The following is an 18951-nucleotide window of genomic DNA, read 5'->3' on the forward strand; positions in this document are numbered from 1 at the left end:
TCCCCCACCCCTGGGACTCTCCAGGCAAGAACACTGGAGTGGGTTGCCATTTCCTTCTCCAATGCGTGAAAGTGAAGTTGCTCAGTCGTGTCCAACTCTTAGCGACCCCAGGGACTGCAGCCTACCAGACTCCTCCATCCATGGAATTTTCCAGGCAAGAGTACGGGAGTGGGGTGCCATTGCCTTCTCTCAATATGCTGTCTAGGTTGGTCATAACTTTTCTTCCAAGGAGCAAGTGTCTTTTAATTTCATGGCTGCAGTCACCATCTGCAGTGATCTTGGAGCCCAAAAAAATAAACTCAGCCAGTGTTTTCATTGTTTTCCCATCTATTTGCCGTGAAGTGATGGGACTGGATGCCATGATCTTAGTTTTCTGGATGCTGAGTTTTAAGCCAACTTTTTCACTCTTCTCTTTCACTTTCATCAAGAGACTCTGTAGTTCTTCTTTGCTTTCTGCCATAAGGGTGGTGTCATCTGCATATCTGAGGTTATTGATATTTCTCCTGGCAATCTTGTTTCCAGCTTGTGCTTTATCTAGCCCAGCATTTCTCATGATGTACTTTGCATGTAAGTTAAATAAGCAGGGTGACAATATACAGCCTTGACGTACTCCTTTCCTGATTTGGAACCAGTCTGTCGTTCCATGTTTGGTTCCAACTGTTGCTTCCTGACCTGCATACAGATTTCTCAGGAGGCAGGTCAGGTGGTCTGGTATTCCCATCTCTTGAAGAATTTTCCACAGTTTGTTGTGATCCACATAGTCAAAGGCTTTGGCATAGTCAGTAAAGCAGAAGTAGATGTTTTTCTGGAACTCTTGCTTTTTCTATGATCCAACGGACGTTGGCAATTTGATCTCTGGTTCCTCTGCCTTTTCTAAACCCAGCTTGAACATCTGGAAGTTCATGGTTCACGTACTGTTGAAGCCTGGCTTGGAGAATTTTGAGCATTACTTTTCTAGCTTGTGAAATGAGTACAATTGTGTGGTAGTTTGAGCACACTTTGGCATTGCCTTTCTTTGGAATTGGAATGAAAACTGACCTTTTCCAGCCCTGTGGCCACTCCTGAGTTTTCCAAATTTACTGGCATGTTGAGCGCAGTATGTCTGTATTGACTATATTTGACTGTATAGTCCATGGGATCGAAGAGAGTTGGACACGACTGAGCGACTTTCACTTCATTTTTTTTCACTCTTATGACTGGAGTTTCCCCTTCTCTCCTGTCCTGCCCCACAGTGAGCCCTCCTCTTGCCATTTGGTGAGCATGACCCTGAAAGAGCTTCCCCTTCAAGAACACCAGATTCTCCTACAGAAAATAACTTTCACTGTCTCCTCCAGAACAAAGTCTGCCTGAGCACAATGAGTCAATCTCTGCTGTTCAAACATTTGCCACTTATTTATTAAACAGTTATTTATTGAGTATCTTAGATTGTGTGTAGAAGTCTGTGCTCTATGCTGTGGGAAAGAAAATGGTGAATTATCCATGACTTCAGGACCACTATCATCAAAGAAGAAAGATAAGACAAGCTGCTTTGTGTGTGGTAGGGTAAGAACTTGGATGGTGGTGTTTGGTCTTCAATTTTTTTTTTTTAAAGGGAGAGGAGAGGAAATGATCACATCCCTGGAGGGGAAAAGTGAAGTTCTTTGTGTCTTTTAGGAATAGCAAAGCATGCTGTTTGCCAAGAGTAGGGGCAACATTGAGAGCATGGTGGGGATATGCGCCCTATCCACCACATTTTTCCTTTGGCTTTGAGATGAGGTGTGGTGTCCGCTTCCCTGGGTCACCTGCTGTTCTCTGTCCAGGGTCCTGACGTGCAGGCGCTCTCTTCCTGCTTCCGCTTTCACCTGCTCATAGGGATGAACTTCTCTGCTCTCATCCCTCCTGTTACCATGTGTGTATCTTTTGGGGGGGGAGGAGGTCTTTGTTACTGTTCACAGTCTTCTCTGGCTGTGGGAGCAGGGGCTGCTCTCTAGTTGCCGTGCGAGGGCTTCTTGTTACGGTGGCTTCAATTGTTGTGCAGCACAGACTCTAGGGCGCACAGGCTCAGTAAGTGTGGCACATGGGCTTGTCACAGCATGTGGAATCTTCCCAGACCAGGGATCGAACCCACCCCCCCTGCATTGGCAGGCGGATTCTTAATCACTAGACCCTCAGGGTGGAGAAGGAAATGGCAACCCACTCCAGTATTCTTGCCTAGAGAATCCTGTGGATGGAAGAGCCTGGTGGGCTGCTGTCCATGGGGTCACACAGAGTCGGACATGACTGAAGCGACTTAGCGTGCATGCATACATTGGAGAAGGAAATGGCAACCCACTCCAGCGTTCTTGCCTGGAGAATCCCAGGGACAGGGGAGCCTGGTGGGCTGCTGTCTCTGGGGTCACACAGAGTCGGACACGACTGAAGTGATTTAGCAGCAGCAGCAGAGCCCGAGGGACGTCCAGCCGTGTTCATCTTTAGTCAAGAGCTCTGTCTGGAATTCCAGACGTGTATTTCTAGCTGTCCCCTGGATCCTCCCACCTGGTCTCTCACCGTTGTCCCAGATCGACCGATCCAGACCAGGCATAGCTTCCTCCCTCCTCAGCTAGTCCTCCGTGTTGCCTTCCATCTCTGTGAATGTGACACCTTCCACTGGAAGGTCAAGGGGTCTTTGACCCTCCCTACCCATGAACCAGCACTTAAGTTCACTCCTCAGCCTCTGCTGAACCTGTGTTCTCTCCATCCCCACTACAACCTACCCAGTTCTAGTCCTTTTCCTCGCTGACTTGCATTCCTGAAGAATCCTCCCTGGTCTCCCTGGATTCAGGCTTATCTTTGACCCTTGCCCTCTTGACACTGCAGCCAGAATGATCCTTCCACCCTGTCAACCTGGTCATGTCAGTTCCCTTCTTAAAACCCTGCAATGGCTTCTTATGGCCCTTAGGGTGAAGCCCACATTCCTTAAGTAGGTTAGAAAAGGCTCTTGGAGGCCCCTGTCCTGGCTCCTCCTGGTGTGCCGCTGCAGCCGTCCTGAGGGGCTTCCAGTCCGGGCCTCGGCTGGGACCTGGCACTTGCAGGCTTTCCCCATGCTCTTTCCTTTGCCTGCATTCTCCTCCCTGTTTTTGCCTGGCTACTTTCTGTTTCTCTCCTAGATCTCAACTTCACTATCCATGTAAAAGTCTTCTCTAATTCCCTCAAGACAAGGTTAGATACCTCTACTAGACACTCCTTTTATGGAGTAAAAATATAAGTCATATCATTTTATGGAGTAAATGATGTAAGTCATATCATTTGATGATTGCCTAACAAATTGTCTTTCTTCCCTCCTCAAACTGTAGACTTCACGAGGATGGGGACTGTTGTTATTCACCTGTATATCATGCCTGGCATGTTATCTATCAAGAAACATATCTTTTACCATATCACTGATATTTACCAAGTGCTGTTCTTTGCTCCTGGATCCCAAGCTTCTTCAGGTTAGGACCAAGTCTTGTTCATGGTGCTGTACCTGGCGCTTTGTGTTAAATCAGTTTCACCAGTTCCTTTTGGGAGCTTTATTGCACTTGAATTTATATCTATTAAAAAAAACCGTATGAATATAAATTCTAAGAGTTATATTAGCTGGGACTAGGAAGTGATGTGATAGCTTAATAAATGTGCTGTAAAGTATGAATCCAAAGAAGTACTGCCCATTCAGTATGGTCTGGAATTAAGAAGTAGCAGCATTAAGGCATTTGAAAGCCCGCTCTCCCACTTAGCAACACGTGCTCTTGGGCAAGTCAGTTCCTTTCTTTGAGCCTGGGCTTCCTCACCTGTAAGATGGGAATATGCCACCTGCCTTGCAAGGTGGTTGTGTGCTGGGTCCCTCAGTTGTGTCTGACTCTTTGCCACCCCGTGGAGTGCAGCCTGTCAGGCTCCTCTGTCCTTGGGGATTCTCCAGGTCAGAATACTGGATATGAGTTGCCATGCCCTCCTCCAGGGGATCTTCCCAACCCCGGGATCGAATCCAGGTCTCCTGCATTGCAGGTGGATTCTTCACCGACTGAGCCCCTCAGGGAAGCCCTGCAAGGTTGTTACAAAGACTAAAGGTTTATGAAAACAACAGCCATATAGTATCTGGTGCACAGTAGTTGCTGTGTGGATTTTAAGTTATTTTCTTTTTTATTGCAGCGATGCTGCCATTATGGAGAACATACTTGAAATTTCTTTTTTGAAATAGTTTTCAAAACTTGCTGTAGACCTTCAGAATATGTCAATAGGAGAAATATCTTTTCTTTTGAGGATAAGTTTGAGTTTTAGATACAGCTTGGTTCAGAGAACGTGATCAAGATAGTTGATACCGTTTTTTGATATTTAAAAACCTAGGTGTGATTATAATGAGGATTTCTTTTGTAATGTCTAAATTGGTACATATTCTGTCTTTCTTACAGGTGGCATTGGCAGCGTGCATATTCCATTTAACATCCAGGATGTTAACTATCTAAATATCTTTTGACTTTCAATAGCATGCTGATACATCAAGTAGTTATTAGTAAGCTCAAGAGAGCTGAGATCTTTAATAATACACTTCATCACAAGTTAACCATCAGAATTTTACTTCTAGCAAAAAAAAAAAAGAAATGGAGAAAAAATGATCCAAGACGCTACCCATATTCCTGTATCTGTTTGGGGGTCTTCCCTTTTCAGCTGGGTCCATTTCAGCGTGGCTGAAATGCAGTAAGAGAGGTGGTGTCTGCTAATGACCCAGAGGGGCCTGGTGCCTTCAGAGGCCTGTCCCTAGTAGGAGGAGGAGCTGGCTGGGGGAGACGGACAGATATATAGAGATAGGCACTCAGCTTTTACAGAAGCATGTGTTTGTACGGAGTAATCCGCGGGACGTCTCTGTAGGATAAGATGAGGCACAGGTCATTCTGTCTACTAGGAGAAACACATTGAGGCAAGGAAGAGGAGGAAGCCAGTCCTCTGAGACTGGCAGCAGAAACTTGGGCAGTCTGGAAACTAGACTGAGGGTTAAATCTGCTGAGAATGCTCAGGTGACTACAAGGAACCGTTTTATTTTATGATCCAACGGATACAGAGGGCCTGTATTTTGCCTCATCATTGTACAGAAGGGCATGAGTCTGAAGGGTTATTACAAAGGGTTATTGACACTTAACTATTTTTAAATATTTTACTAGATTGTACTCTGAATCTGCCTCATCTTGCATGCATGTTCTGTTGACTTTAGAATAATTCACTGAGAGCAGTTGATGGAGAGGCTTGGAAAGAGCCAAGCATTTTTGACTCTCGGGTGGGGGAGGGAGATGAGCTTGGACTCCCTTTGCCGCGGGCTAGTCGGGAGCAGTATTGCTCGAGCAAGAGGGCTGAGCCTGGCTTTAACGGCGCCTCGCGGGGTTTGTTGTAGAACCGGATGCGCTTTTCAGGTACTGAAAGTGAAAGTCACTCAGTCGTGTCCGACTCATTGTGACCCCATGGACTATACAGTCCATGGAATTCTCCAGGCCAGAATACTGGAGTGGGTAGCCTTTCCCTTCTCCAGGGGCTCTTCCCAACCCAGGGGCAGAACCGGGGTCTCCTGCATTGCAGGTGGCTTCTTACCAACTGAGCCATCCGGGTTTGAGCTACTAGTGTCATTCTAATGGGACACTGTCGCTGCCCTTAGGTTTCAGGTGGGCAGTAGAGATACTTCCTCTTAGGGAGTGCTTTCTCCTGGAAGCTGATGGCTCTGTGAAATTGGGCTTGTCCTGCAGCCTGGCTATGGAAGAAAATGCCATAGCCTTTGACTGCAACTATAGCGAAAAGCAAAAGTTTAATTTTAATTAGTATGTGTTATTTGTGTGAAAAGTATTATAATTCTATTACAGTGCAGTGCTATATAGTCGATTATGTTAGTTGGGTACCTAGGTTGGTTGGACTTATGGACAAACTGGACTTAGGAATGCACCCTCAAAACGGAACTTGTTTGCATGTAGGGGACTTACTGTACTGTAAAGATGCAAAATTCAAGGTCTTTGATGTTATGAAAAAGGTCTAGACAGGAAATTTAAGTAAAATAACCCTTTCGAAATCATTTTAATTCTTCCCTCTAAATTGTTTACTGCTCATGTTTTCTGGGTATTCATTTTCTTAACTGTTGTTAGCCAGGTTGAAGTTACTATATGAATGCCAGCAACCCGTGTTAGAATGGACTCTTACAAGGAGAAGATTCTGGAACATGGTAGGCAGTCAGCCATTTAAAGTGGTCTTAAGGTATAAGTGGCCCAAACACATATTAGAAAGCTTAATGCTGAATAGATGAACATATTCTGATAGAACGTTTTGTTTTTGCAAGCCAAAATTTTGCCTCACGTCAGAATTTTCCATTTATGATATAATTGTGTATCTGACTGTGATATAAAAAATAAGCGATTTAGAGAAAACACTAGCAGAAGCAACTATATATCAAATTTATTTCTGGCAAATGACCTGAATAATTTTACTGAATAAGAAAAACGCAGGGTATGTGCATTCGTTTTTCTGTTGCTGCCCTAACAAATTTCCACAAACTTAGAGATTTAACACAACACAAATTTATTATCTTACAGTTTTGTGGCTTCCCAGGTAGCTCTGTGGTAGAGAATCTGCCTGCCAGTGCAGGAGATGCAGGAGATAGGGGTGTGATCCCTGGGTTGGGAAGATCCCCTGGAGAAGGGAATGGCAACCCACTCCAGTAATCTTGCCTGGAGAATCCCATGGACAGAGGAGCCTGGCGGGCTGCAGTCCATGGGGTCGCAAAGAGTAGACGCGACTGAGCACACAGCACTGTTGTTCGTGGAGTAGAGATCCAACACAGGGCTCCCTTAACATCAAGGTGTCAGCAAGGACAGCGTTCCTCCTGGAGGCTCCGGAGAGAACCCCTCTCCTTCCTGGGTACCCACACTCCTTGACTTAAAGCCACCTTCCATCTCCAAAGCCAGCGAGGCTGCACCTTTGTGACCATCCTTTCCTGGTCACATTTGCTGCTGAAGTTTCTCTGCTTTTGAGGACCCCTGCGATTCCATTGGGCCCACCTACATCATCCAGAATTCTCTCCCATCTCCAGACCCTAACTTAATCATGTCTGTAGAAACCCTGTTGCCACATAAGGTAACCTTTTCAGGTTCTGGGAATTAGGATGTGAGCATCTTAAAGGGAGTGGGGATTATTCTGCCTGCTGTTGTGTGGGAACTCCTAACACGGATTTCATTCGGAGAAAGTACCTTTCAGATGTGCCCGTGATTTGTTACAGGTCTTAAGGAACGTTCACTTGACTATTTTAAAGAGTTATATTTACTTTAAAAAACGATGATTTGGATCTGAACCTACTTATTAAAGCTAACGTTCCTTCTCTTTTGTTTACTTTGATAGTGATAACCTACTAAGGAGAGCAGCCTGTCAAGAAGCTCAGGTAATGCCGTTTAATATGAAACAATTAAAACCCGCCTTATCTCCACCGTGCAGAAGTCTTGGGCTGTTCCAGGGGACTTGCCCAGCACCTTGCATCAGTGCAGCTTGGCTATTTTTTCCCTCACTATCGGGATGAATCAGGCTGCCAGCCAACTCTGAATAGAACTCGAGGAAGTTAACCATCTGGTGAAAAGCAGTTCCAACGCCCACCCCTTCAGACTTGTTTACTTCTGGATTAGTCCAAAGAACACAGAACCGGACTGGTTGGCGTTCTGGGAATTTGTTCATGTCTGCAGGTGGCCTGGAAGCTCTGGCTAAAGCCAGATTCATGCCTAAGCCGAATAAGCCCCAAGGATATCAGTTCAGAGCAGTCGTTACCTCTCAAAGTCAAATCTTCTTAAAACTGTTGATTCGTACTTTAAAGCCTGTCTCTTTAGCCCAGCTGAGTCATACCCTGTGCATTGTTATTCCCCGTCTCAGGTATTGCACTTAAATATTCATCTCTCTACTTAGAGTTGAATTGTTCATCCTTTCAAATTTAAGATCACATTTCTTTTCTTCCCTCCCCTCCAAATATGCACATTATAACTTGCAGATGAATTTGCATGGTTAGGTTGCTTTTTTGTTATGTCACTTAAACTTATGATGTCAGAAATACCAAAAAGAAACATGAAATTAAAAAGTGACAAAGGCATGATACATTTAGTAGAAGTAGGGGGCAGAAAACATTCTGAAATGTTGTCATGGATGCCAATGACAATAGACACTATGAACGAATTTCTCTCTTTCGGGATTCCCTAACTGTTCTAAATCCATGTTTTAGGAGTTTGATTGCTTTGTTGTTTCATCTCATGGCTCTGAGTTGTTCAAATAAACTTTAGTATTAAATTTGAGGTGATCTTCACCCCAAGCTAATTTTGCATTAGCAACTAGAAAATCATGCACGGGGAAGCCTTTTGCTCTTGAACAAAGAGTGGATATGGGCACTCACTCCCTTTCTTGTGCGAAGTATTAATACCTTCACCTCTGCTCTGAATTCCCTCTCCTCCTACTTTTTCATGACCCTGTTCCTTCCGTTGTTTCTTCCCTTGCATGTTTCCCTCTTCCCATTGTTCTAATTCTCCACTTCCCAACACCCATTTAGCTCCTCTCATCTGAAAAAAGGAAGTGAATTCATCCTTACAGCCTACTCATTCTAGTTGCTTTTCCTGTGTCTGTCCCCTTTCAGTCTAAATTCTTGAATAAAATACGATATTTTTTTTAAAGCTCACATAAACTCACCTCATTATAGTTTCATGTAAACTCCTTCAGTTCAGTTTAGTTCAGTCGCTCAGTCGTGTCCGACTGTTTGCGACCCCATGAATCGCAGCATGCCAGGCCTCCCTGTCCATCACTAACTCCCGGAGTTCATTCAAACTCATGTCCATCGAGTCGGTGATGCCATCCAGCCATTTCATCCTCTGTTGTCCCCTTTTCCTCCTGCCCCCAATCCCTCCCAGCATCAGAGTCTTTTACAATGAGTCAGCTCTTTGCATGAGGTGGCCAAAGTACTGGAGTTTCAGCTTTAGCATCATTCCTTCCAAACACCCAGGGCTGATCTCCTTTAGAATAAACTGGTTGGATCTGCTTGTAGTCCAAGGGACTCTCAAGAGTCTTCTGCAACACCACGGTTCAAAAGCATCAATTCTTTGGCACTCAGCTTTCTTCACAGTCCAACTCTCACATCCATACATGACCACTGGAAAAACCATAGCCTTGACCAGACGGACCTTTGTTGGCAAAGTAATGTAAAGTAATAGCTTTTGAATATGCTATCTAGGTTGGTCATAACTTTCCTTCCAAGGAGTAAGCATCTTTTAATTTCATGGCTGCAGTCACCATCTGCAGTGATTTTGGACTCCTTAACCTACTATAAACCCGAGTCTTGAGTTGCAAGTAGCTAAGGCTTCTAGAGGCTAAAAACCCAGGACCAAGAGGAATAATCTAGAACTATAGATCTGGAATCTGGCTGGTTAATTCATTCCTGGCCAAATTCCAAAAATAGTATGGATAGAAGAAGAACAAATTACAATATTATATTAAGGTCTAACTCAGAGTGAAAACAGTAGAAATTATGAAGTACTAGAAACTTTTTACAAAGAAACAGTATATCCTTCTGAAGTATTCAGCAATAAAGGTTTATTTTTGTCTTTAGAGCAAGTAATAGACAATAATGAGAAAGGATCTCCAGTGGGCTGTCAGGGAGGTGGTAGAGTCAGAACCAGTTACTTAGTAAGATACCTGGTATAACTTTCATTTTTCTTCTTTGCTTTGTACTTCTGTACTTGAATTCTACCTTGGCCCAGACCTGCTTCCCACCAGTTAAGACTTGAAATTTTGCCGTCTTAGGGATTTCCCTATTCTGCTTCTTTTTATTGACTATCTTCTCCCATCCTGATGGAGCAGTGGCAGCTGTGATTAGTCCCCATTGTAACCCCTTGCATCTTATCTGTGAGTCTGAACTCTGTCTCATCCATTGTCTTCTCTTTAGAACTGATAGAGTGGAAGCTTGGGTTTTGAAGTTTGATGGATATAAATTCTGAACTTGTAATTTATTAACACTTTGACTTAATTTTTCTGAATCTTGGCTTTCTCATCTATAGACATGGGAATATTTAATTCCTACTTAGTTTCTGAGAACTAAGAACAATATGTGTGGAAGTGGCAAATATTAGGCACTTAGTAAACATTAATTATGTTTCTTTTCCTGTACCAGTTGATGCTACTGAGTTATCATTCAGGGTTGCAAAGAAAGGAAGCAGCTAGAGTATGAGATTTATTTTTTATGTGTATAGAGATATGAAGGTTAATTGGTAACACAAAGATTTTTCATTAATAAGCTTTAGATGGTTGGGAAGAACCCCTGGAGAAGGGAAAGGCTACCCAATCCAGTATTCTCACCTGGAGAATTCCATGGATTGAATCGTCCATGGGGTCCCAGAGAGTTGGACACGACTGAGTGACTTTCATTTCACTTAAAAGGAAAAATGATTATATTCTGAAAACTAAAGACAAACTTCCTTTGTGACAGACTGCATCCTTTTTGGTTGCAATAAACCTAGCCATATCTTATAGAGAAAAGAAAAGTTACTTACCTGTAGTAAGTGAATGAAGTGGGTGTTTTATTATAATTTAGCTTACTTTTATTAAGTAACGGTCCACTTTTTTTAAACTTTTTATTTTGTATTGTAGTATAGTTGATTAAAAATGTGATAGTTTCAGGTAAACAGCAGAGGGACTCAGCCCTATATATATACATGTTTCTATTCTCCCCCAAAATGTGGAAAATTCTTAAAGAGATGGGAATACCAGACCACCTGACCTGCCTCCTGAGAAATCTTTATGCAGGTCAAGAAGCAGCAGTTAGAACTGGACATAGAACAACAGACTGGTTCCAAATCAGGAAAGGAGTACGTTAAGGCTGTATATTGTCACCCTGCTTATTTAACTTATATGCAGAGTGCATCATGTGAAATACCGGGCTAGATGAAGCACAAGCTGGAATCAAGATTGCTGGGAGAAATATCAATAACCTCAGATACACAGATGGCACCACACTTATGGCAGAAAGTGAAGAAGAACTAAAGAGCCTTGATGAAAATGAAAGAGGAGAGTGAAAAAGTTAGCTTAAAACTCAATGTTCAGAAAACTAAGATCATGGCATGCAGTCCCATCACTTCATGGCAAATAGATGGGGAAACAATGGAAACAGTGACAGACTTTATTTTTTGGGGGCTCCAAAATCACTGCAGATGGTGAGTGCAGCCATGAAATTAAAAGATGCTTACTCCTTGGAAGAAAAACTGTGACCAATCTAGACAGCATATTAAAAAGCAGAGACATTACTTTGCCAACAAAGGTCTGTCTAGTCAAAGCTATGGTTTTTCCAGTTGTCATGTATGGATGTGAGCGTTGAACTATAAAGAAAGCTGAGCACTGGAGAATCAATGCTTTTGAACATCGATTCAAAGGTGGTGTTGAAGAAGACTCTTGAGAGTCCCTTGGACTGCAGGGAGATCCAACTAGTCCATCCTAAAGGAAATCAGTCCTGAATATTCATTGGAAGGACTGATGCTGAAGCTGAAACTCCCAATATTTGGCCACTTGATATGAAGAGCTGACTCATTGGAGAAGACCCTGATTCTGGGAATGATTGAAGGCAGGAAGAGAAGGGGACAACAGAGGATGAGATGGTTGGATGGCTTCACCAACTCAGTGGACATGAGTTTGAGCAAGCTCCGGCAGTTGGTGATGGACAGGGAAGCCTGGTGTGCTGCAGTCCATGGGGTCGCAAAGAGCTGGACACGACTGAGTGACCGAACTGAATCTCCTCCAAACCCATCTCCCATTTAGGCTGGCACATAACATTGAGCAGAGTTCCCTGTGCTGTTACAGTAGGTCTTTGTTGCTTATCCATTTTAATTGTAACAATGAGTATATGTCGATCCCAAATTCCCTAACTATCCCTTCCCCCATTCCTCCCCTGTGGCAACCTTAAGTTTCTTCTCTGAGTCTGTGAATCTGTTTCTGTTTTATAAGTAAATTCGTTGGTGTCATTCTTTTTAGATTCATGCAGCTTTATTGTTGTTTACGGTGGGGTTGCTGCGATTCATGGGGTCGCAAAGAGTCAGACACAACCGAGCACCTGAACTGAGCTGATGGTGGGGTTGTCAATACGAAATCTTGGAAGAACCTTGGCTTCCTCAGGGTAGACACCGGAAGTAAATTCTTTTGGAATGAAAGAATATATGTGTTCACTAACTCAATAGAAGGACACTTACTGAAAACTTTTCTTTGTTCCTTTTTAGGTGTTTGGCAATCAACTTATTCCTCCCAATGCGCAAGTGAAGAAGGCAACTGTGTTTCTCAACCCTGCAGCTTGCAAAGGGTAGTTGAGTCTGTGCTTTGTTACAAATTCAGTTTTTCCAGGGGCAAAGAGTCACGGTGTCAGGCAGCTGGTTGGAGTCTGTGAAACTGGAAGCACTGGGTTCATTGCTCTTGTAGCCATAAGATTCAATTGTATTGTAGAAATCACAGTTTAAGGGGATATAACTGTAAAGCTCACTGATGCTTAGCCAACTTGTCTAATTGAATTTTAATAATTATTGCAGAATTAGCTCACTCAAATCAGTCTTATCTGCTTGGTCCTAGTCACCTTGGGAATAGCTTCTGCTGCCGTGATATGAGATGTTCAGAGATGGCCAAGAATATTGTGGCCTTGTGAGGTCAGAAACATTCTTCCCCCAAGCAGTGAATGTAGAGTTAGGTCTTGGAGGTCAGCCGGGAGGACGCTCAGTCTTCCCGACTAAGGAAATGATGCGTGGCGGTGGGGGATTGTGGTTAGAGATAGGAGGGCGGACTTAGGTCCCTTGCTATGTCACTGTTCTAACAGTCCTGGAGGGGTCATGTGAGGCAGTTGTGAGAATTAACATGTGAGGACTAGCTGGGACCTTGGTTGATAGTCATGTGTTCATTTATTGTAACAAATGTACGATACTGGTGCAGAATGTTGAAAGGGAGGGAGACTGTGTGTTGTGGGATAGGGGGGCGGATCAGGGAGGGGGTTATGTGAGAACTCTGTATTGTCTACTCTTTTTTACTGTGAACTTGGGCTTCCCTGGTGGCTCAGAGGATAAAGCGTCTGCCTGCAATGTGGGAGACCTGGGTTTGATCCCTGGGTTGGGAAGATCGTCTAGAGAAGGAAATGGCATCCCACTCTAGTACTCTTGCCTGGAAAATACCATGGACAGAGGAGCCTGGCAGGCTACAGTCTTAATTTTTTAAAAAGTACCGTAAGCAAAATAAAAAACTTTTTCTTTAATACTATTAGTTGGGAACAACTCATTCAGTTGGAAAGGATTTTTGATAGTTTCTAGAAGAAATCATTTAAAATTTAAAATTACGATTGTTTTTTGTTTATTTACGGCTTTGCTGGGTCTTTGCTGCTGTGCACGGAGGCTTTCTCTAGTTGCAGTGAGCAGGGGCTACTCATTGTTGCAGTGCTTAGGCTTGTCATTGTGGTGGCTTCTCTTGTTGCAGAGCACAGGCTCAAGGGTGTATGGGCTTCAGCAGTTGCGACACTCAGGCCCAGTAGCTGTGGTGCATGGCCTTAGCTGCTCAGCAGCATGTGGTCTTCCTGGACCAGGGATCGAACCCGTGTCCCCTGCATCAGCAGGCAGATTCCCATCCCACTCTACCACCAGGGAAGTCCTAAAATTATTATTTTTTAAAAAGTAAGAATTGGTGGGGGAGGGGGAGAGTGATACCTTTTATTCTTTCTGAGCCCTGATTGAGAATCAGAAAATTAATAAATATGTATTAGATTGGATTCTGTAAGGTCAAAGTCAAATGGCATTAAGATAATGAGAACAAGAAAAAGCATAGTTGGGAGTGGCTCTTAAGTGGTACGTTTGACGTTGTCTGGAAAGAAAAGCAGGAGTTCTGAAATAAGTTTCTCTCATCTTTTCTAGGGAGGTAGTGAGTGTGGGTTCACAGATGTGAGGACTAGCCCTGCCTTATTTCTTTTGAATTTAGCAGTTTGAGATACTTACTACGGACTGCCTAAATCGACTTCATTGCTCTACCTAATTGAATCATATTTGCCCACCTTTGTTGCAGCCACTTCCTGCTGCCCTAAACATACTTAGCATAAGCCCTTATGACCGTTCTTGTGTAATATTTACTTATATATATTTATTTGCTTGGCTGCATAGGGTCTTAGTTGTGGCATGTGGGATCTTAGTTCCCCAACCAGGGATTGAACCTGCGTCCCCAGCATTACTTCAGTATTCTGGGCTGGAGAATTCCATGGGCTGTGTCGTCCATGGGGTCACAAAGAGTCGGACACAACTGAGCGACTTTCACTTTCACTTTCCCCGGCATTGCAAGGTGGATTCTTATCCACTGGACCACCAGGGACTTCCCTCATTCTTGTTTAAACCAGCACTAAACAAAAATACCAACAACGGTTCTAACAGAACACAATCAAAATACCCAAGATAGCTAAATAGTCACTGTTGGCTTTTGGGAGAAGCCGGCAGGGAACTGGATGTGAGTTTGAGTCTGGAGGATCAGGTCTGTTTCCTCTCTTCTGCTCTGTGATGCTGCGGGTGTTGCTTTTTAGCTTCTTAACTCCTCAATTTATACGCATCTGTAAAATGGTAAAATAATGGCACATACCTTATAAAAATTACCATGTAATCCTTCAGGATTAAATGAGATAACGCCTCTAAAGTCTTTTGCATTCCTTCCATTTCATAGTTAGCATTCGATTAAAGAAATATAAGCTGCTGTCCTTGTTGTTACAGACCTGTAGTGTTAGTCACTCTGTCGTGTCCAACTCTTTGCAACCCCATGGACTGTAGCCCACCAGGATCCTCTGTCCATGGGATTTTTCAGGTGTGGATACTGGACTGGGTTGCCATTTCCTCCTACAGGGATCTTCGCGACCCAGGGATCGAACTCAAGTCTCCTGCGTCTTCTACACTGGCAGGGTTTGATCCCTGGGTTGATCCCTGCATCTTCTACATTGGCAGACGGGTTCTTTACCCACCGGGGAAGCCCTTACTGACCTGTAGGCTGAGTTCAAAAGGTTCTTTACTTGACTCTCCACCCTTGGACCTCTCCTTCTGTCCGAACTAATGTAACTGTTCCAGGTCCTATTCCTCTAGAGACCTAGTAAGTTAGTAACTTGCCAATTCTGATGATCTATATGGCAATTGTTTAAGCTATAATCAGTCATTTTGAATTTTTACATCTAAGAGATATTTGCATTTTTAAACAATGACACTTCTTTTAAAAGCAGTTTTAGGTTCTGCTTACACTTTTACATGGAAATGTATTTGTGATTTTAAAGGTGAAGTTCTTGTTGAAAAATATGATACCTTTATCTGCAGACGAGAGTAAGGAAAATCTTTCTAAAGTCATGGTCCGCTTTGACAAGGTGAATCCTGCATGCTTCTAGGAAGCAGTCACTCTGAAATCGCTTTCGCTACTTAATTGTACTATTTTTGTCATCTTGGCTTTGCCCTGACACATAATTTATAATTTATCATGTAGCTATTTCATTATGTAGTACTGGTTTAAAACTACATTAGAGCTTTAGGAAATAAGATAACTGTGTTTAGCATTAATACATAATACATTAAGGAGTAATTATTTTTTGTGTGTGCAGGAACCTGGAAATTGCTGTAGTATAGAAAGTTTTTATTTGACTCTGGTGCTATCTCACCCTTAATTATATAATAAATAATACATTTCGTACTGGTAACACTTGTTTTTCAATCTTTTATATGGAACATTAGAAGGAAAAAAAATGTCTTCACTTTCATCTTCGAGATTGTCTGTACCTGTGGCATCACATAAATATGTGAATAAAGGCCCAAATGTTCAGATATTTTTTTCTTTTTTTTAAATTATAGTTGAGTTACAGTATTGTGTTAGGTTCAGATGTACAGCAGAATGATTCAGTTATATATACATATATATTTTTTCAGATCCTTTTCCATTATTGATTATTATAATACATTGAATGTAGTTCCTTGTGCTATACAGTAAATCTTTGTTGGGACTTCCTTGGCCGTCCAGTGATTAAGATGCCATACTTCCAATGCGGGAGGCTCGGTTTCAATCCCTGGTCAGGGAACTAAGATCCCATGTGCTGCTTGGCAAAAAAAAAAAAACAATTAACTGGTAAATCTTCTTTGTTTATCTAATTTATATATAATAGTGTGTATCTGTTAATCCCATACTCCTAATTTATCCCTCCCCACTTTGGTAGCCGTAAGTTTATTTTCTATGTTTGTGAGTTTATTTCTGTTTTTAAAATAATTTTTTTTTACATACCACATGTAAGTAATATTATATAAAATTTTTCTCGTTCTTTCTGACTTATTTCACTTAGTGTGATGATCTCTAGGTCCATCCATGTTGTTGCAGATGACAATATTTCATTCTTTTTTATGGCTGAGTAATATTCCACTGTGTGTGTGTGTGTGCGTGTGTGTGTGTGTGCATGCATATGTGTGTGTGTACACACCACATCTTTATCCATTCATCTGTCGATGGACACTTTGGTTGCTTCCAGGTTTTAGCTATTGTAAATTGTGCTGCTGTGAACATTAGGGTGCATGTATGTATCCTTTCAAATTAGAGTTTGCATCTTTTTCAAATATATGTTATGCCCAGGTGTGGGATTACTGTATCATATGGTAGCTCTGTTTTCAGTTTTTTAAGGAACCTCCATACTGTTCTCCATGGTGGCTGAACCAATTTGCATCCCCACCAACAGTGTAAGAGGGTTCCCTTCTCTCCACACACTCTCCAGAATTTATTGTTTGTAGATTTTTTTGATGATGCCATTTGACTGTGTGTGAGGTGATACCTCATTGTACTTTTGCAAATGTTATTTCCTAAGCTAGCTCAGAGGAGCCCACAGGTGTGTTATAAGTGGTTAATACAGCCACCTGAGACTTCGCCAGAGTCCTGCCTCCCAGAGACAGATCTGATCCACTTCCACCTGACCTTTCTTACTAGCCTGTTAATGAAAGCAGTCCTGCAAGAAGGAGTGTTTACAGTATCACCAGCTCAGCCTTTTATTGTTGGTCTAAGCCCCAGAAATGGTGATTTGGGAAGGAGGAGTTTCCATTTAGCCTTTCCCATTCATTCTAATAAGCATTCAGAGCCGTAGAAGTGGGAGGATCGGTTTGTTTCATTTGCTTATTACCTGCCTAGGTGGGCCCTTGGCTCAAGCTATTCTTTTGTCTCTTGTGAAAATTTGCTCAAGTTTCTCAATTTCTGTTTTCGTTCATAATCAGAAACGTTTTATGTTTTGTATTCCATGTGGTAGTTACTTCTTTTTAAAGAACGTTGAATTTGGTCTGTGCATAACTTTACATGTTCCTCATTCACTACTTTTGCATCTCTTTCTAGTATAAAATATTCTTAAGAAATTCAAAGCATGCCTCACTGATAAGAAAAATAATCTTTTTGATAGAGGACTGGGTAAGTGTGAATGTAAAAGTCAGATGTTTGGTGTTGATTGTTTTGAAAGTGCTAGTTTTTGTTTCTGTTTTGCGATACGATAGTTGAAAATATTTGAGTAAAAGACGTCAGCTGATTGGTATGTTTAACATTTATTCAACCTTGAGACTCTGTGATTGGGAACTTTCTGCAGCTTCTGTATCCCTTGATTTCTAGGCTCTTGTTTTTGAATCTTGACCTGAATTGGACAAGGGTCACTACTAGAATGATGTCTATGATACTTTTAAAACACACAAACTCTCCTAAGAGAGTTTTATTTCTGTTGTTATCGGATACCACAATTGTCTCATTTCCTTTTCCTCACAATATACCTGTCTACATTTGGAATGGATTATTCATTCATTCATAAGTGCATTAATGTACCAGGTGCTTACTGAATAACCTTCTAAGTATACCACTCATAATGCTAAAGGCCATAGGACTCAAGGACTAATAAGGTTAGGTGTGTGTTTTTGCAAGGCTTCCAGTCTAGTCCTGAAGACTGTCTTGGGAACCACTATTCATCATAGAAGGTAAAAGTCCCTGTGAGAGGTGTGGACCATGTGCCAGGGCTACCCTGAGAAGCACATGACTGGGAGTTTTAGAAAGTGACAGTGAGAGTCTCTCCGCTGTGTCCGGCTCTTTGCTACCCCATGAACTATACAGTCCAGGGAATTCTCCAGGCCAGAATACTGGAGTGGATAGCCTTTCCCTTCTCCAGGAGATCTTCCCAACCCAGGGATGGAACCCAGGTCTCCCGCATTGCAGGTAGATTCTGTACCAGCTGAGCCACCAGGCTACCAAATATCCATAGTAAGATTAGGTAATTTAGAACTTCTCCCTTTCCCAGCAGAAATTCTGCCTCCATGGAAAAGAGTTTTGCTCTTTCTCCAGGGATTTCACTACAGGGGTAAAACTCAAGAAATGGAGATACTCCTAGTATTTGAAATTGTTAAAAATGATGTCTCTTTCCTTCAAAGGTTGTGTTCACTGAGTCAGAATTAAGCAATACTCTCTTTGGTTCAATCTGTTCTCTCAGACTACATGAAAAATGTTAAATACATTCTCAGTCCACCAGTGGACTATAAGAAGTCCCTTGAGGGCTTGTTACATTTTACCTGAATCACACGTTTGTTTGTCTGCCTTGTCCTCTTGTTTGTCCCACTCCTATGTGTCTAGCACACAGTAGAAGGTCGGTAGTGCTTGTTGAATGAATCAGACGTTGTTGCTAGACTGGAGCCATATCTAGTGTAAAAAAAAAAAAAGTCCCCTGGGGGAGCTAGAATGTGAACTGTAAGCATCCCATATGGATAGGGGCAAGCTCCTGGGGGCTAGAGTGAGAGAGTCCGTGTTTCTACCCAGAGAAACCCATTCATTACTCATCATTAGCTTCCTGGGTTGAACACATAGAGGAAGCCTGTGTGCGCTAGGCTGTTCCTCGTCCTATTCTAGAGAAGATAGTTGGGCTTTTTATTTTCCCTCCTGAGCACTCCT

At 42.5% G+C, this 18951-nt stretch overlaps 1 protein-coding gene across 1 annotated transcript in view; it reads left to right on the forward strand.

Moving 5' to 3' along the window:
* Positions 1 to 18951, forward strand: part of AGK (acylglycerol kinase) — a 99720-nt gene that overhangs the window by 27245 nt on the left and 53524 nt on the right. The window contains exons 3-4 of the mRNA XM_010855026.1: positions 7360 to 7399; positions 12246 to 12325. Of these exons, the coding sequence (XP_010853328.1) occupies positions 7360 to 7399; positions 12246 to 12325 (120 nt within the window). The remainder of the gene's footprint in view (positions 1 to 7359; positions 7400 to 12245; positions 12326 to 18951) is intronic.

The sequence above is a fragment of the Bison bison genome, unplaced genomic scaffold (genome assembly GCF_000754665.1).
Source record: "Bison bison bison isolate TAMUID 2011002044 unplaced genomic scaffold, Bison_UMD1.0 scf7180017864352, whole genome shotgun sequence".
Taxonomy (NCBI): domain Eukaryota; kingdom Metazoa; phylum Chordata; class Mammalia; order Artiodactyla; family Bovidae; genus Bison; species Bison bison.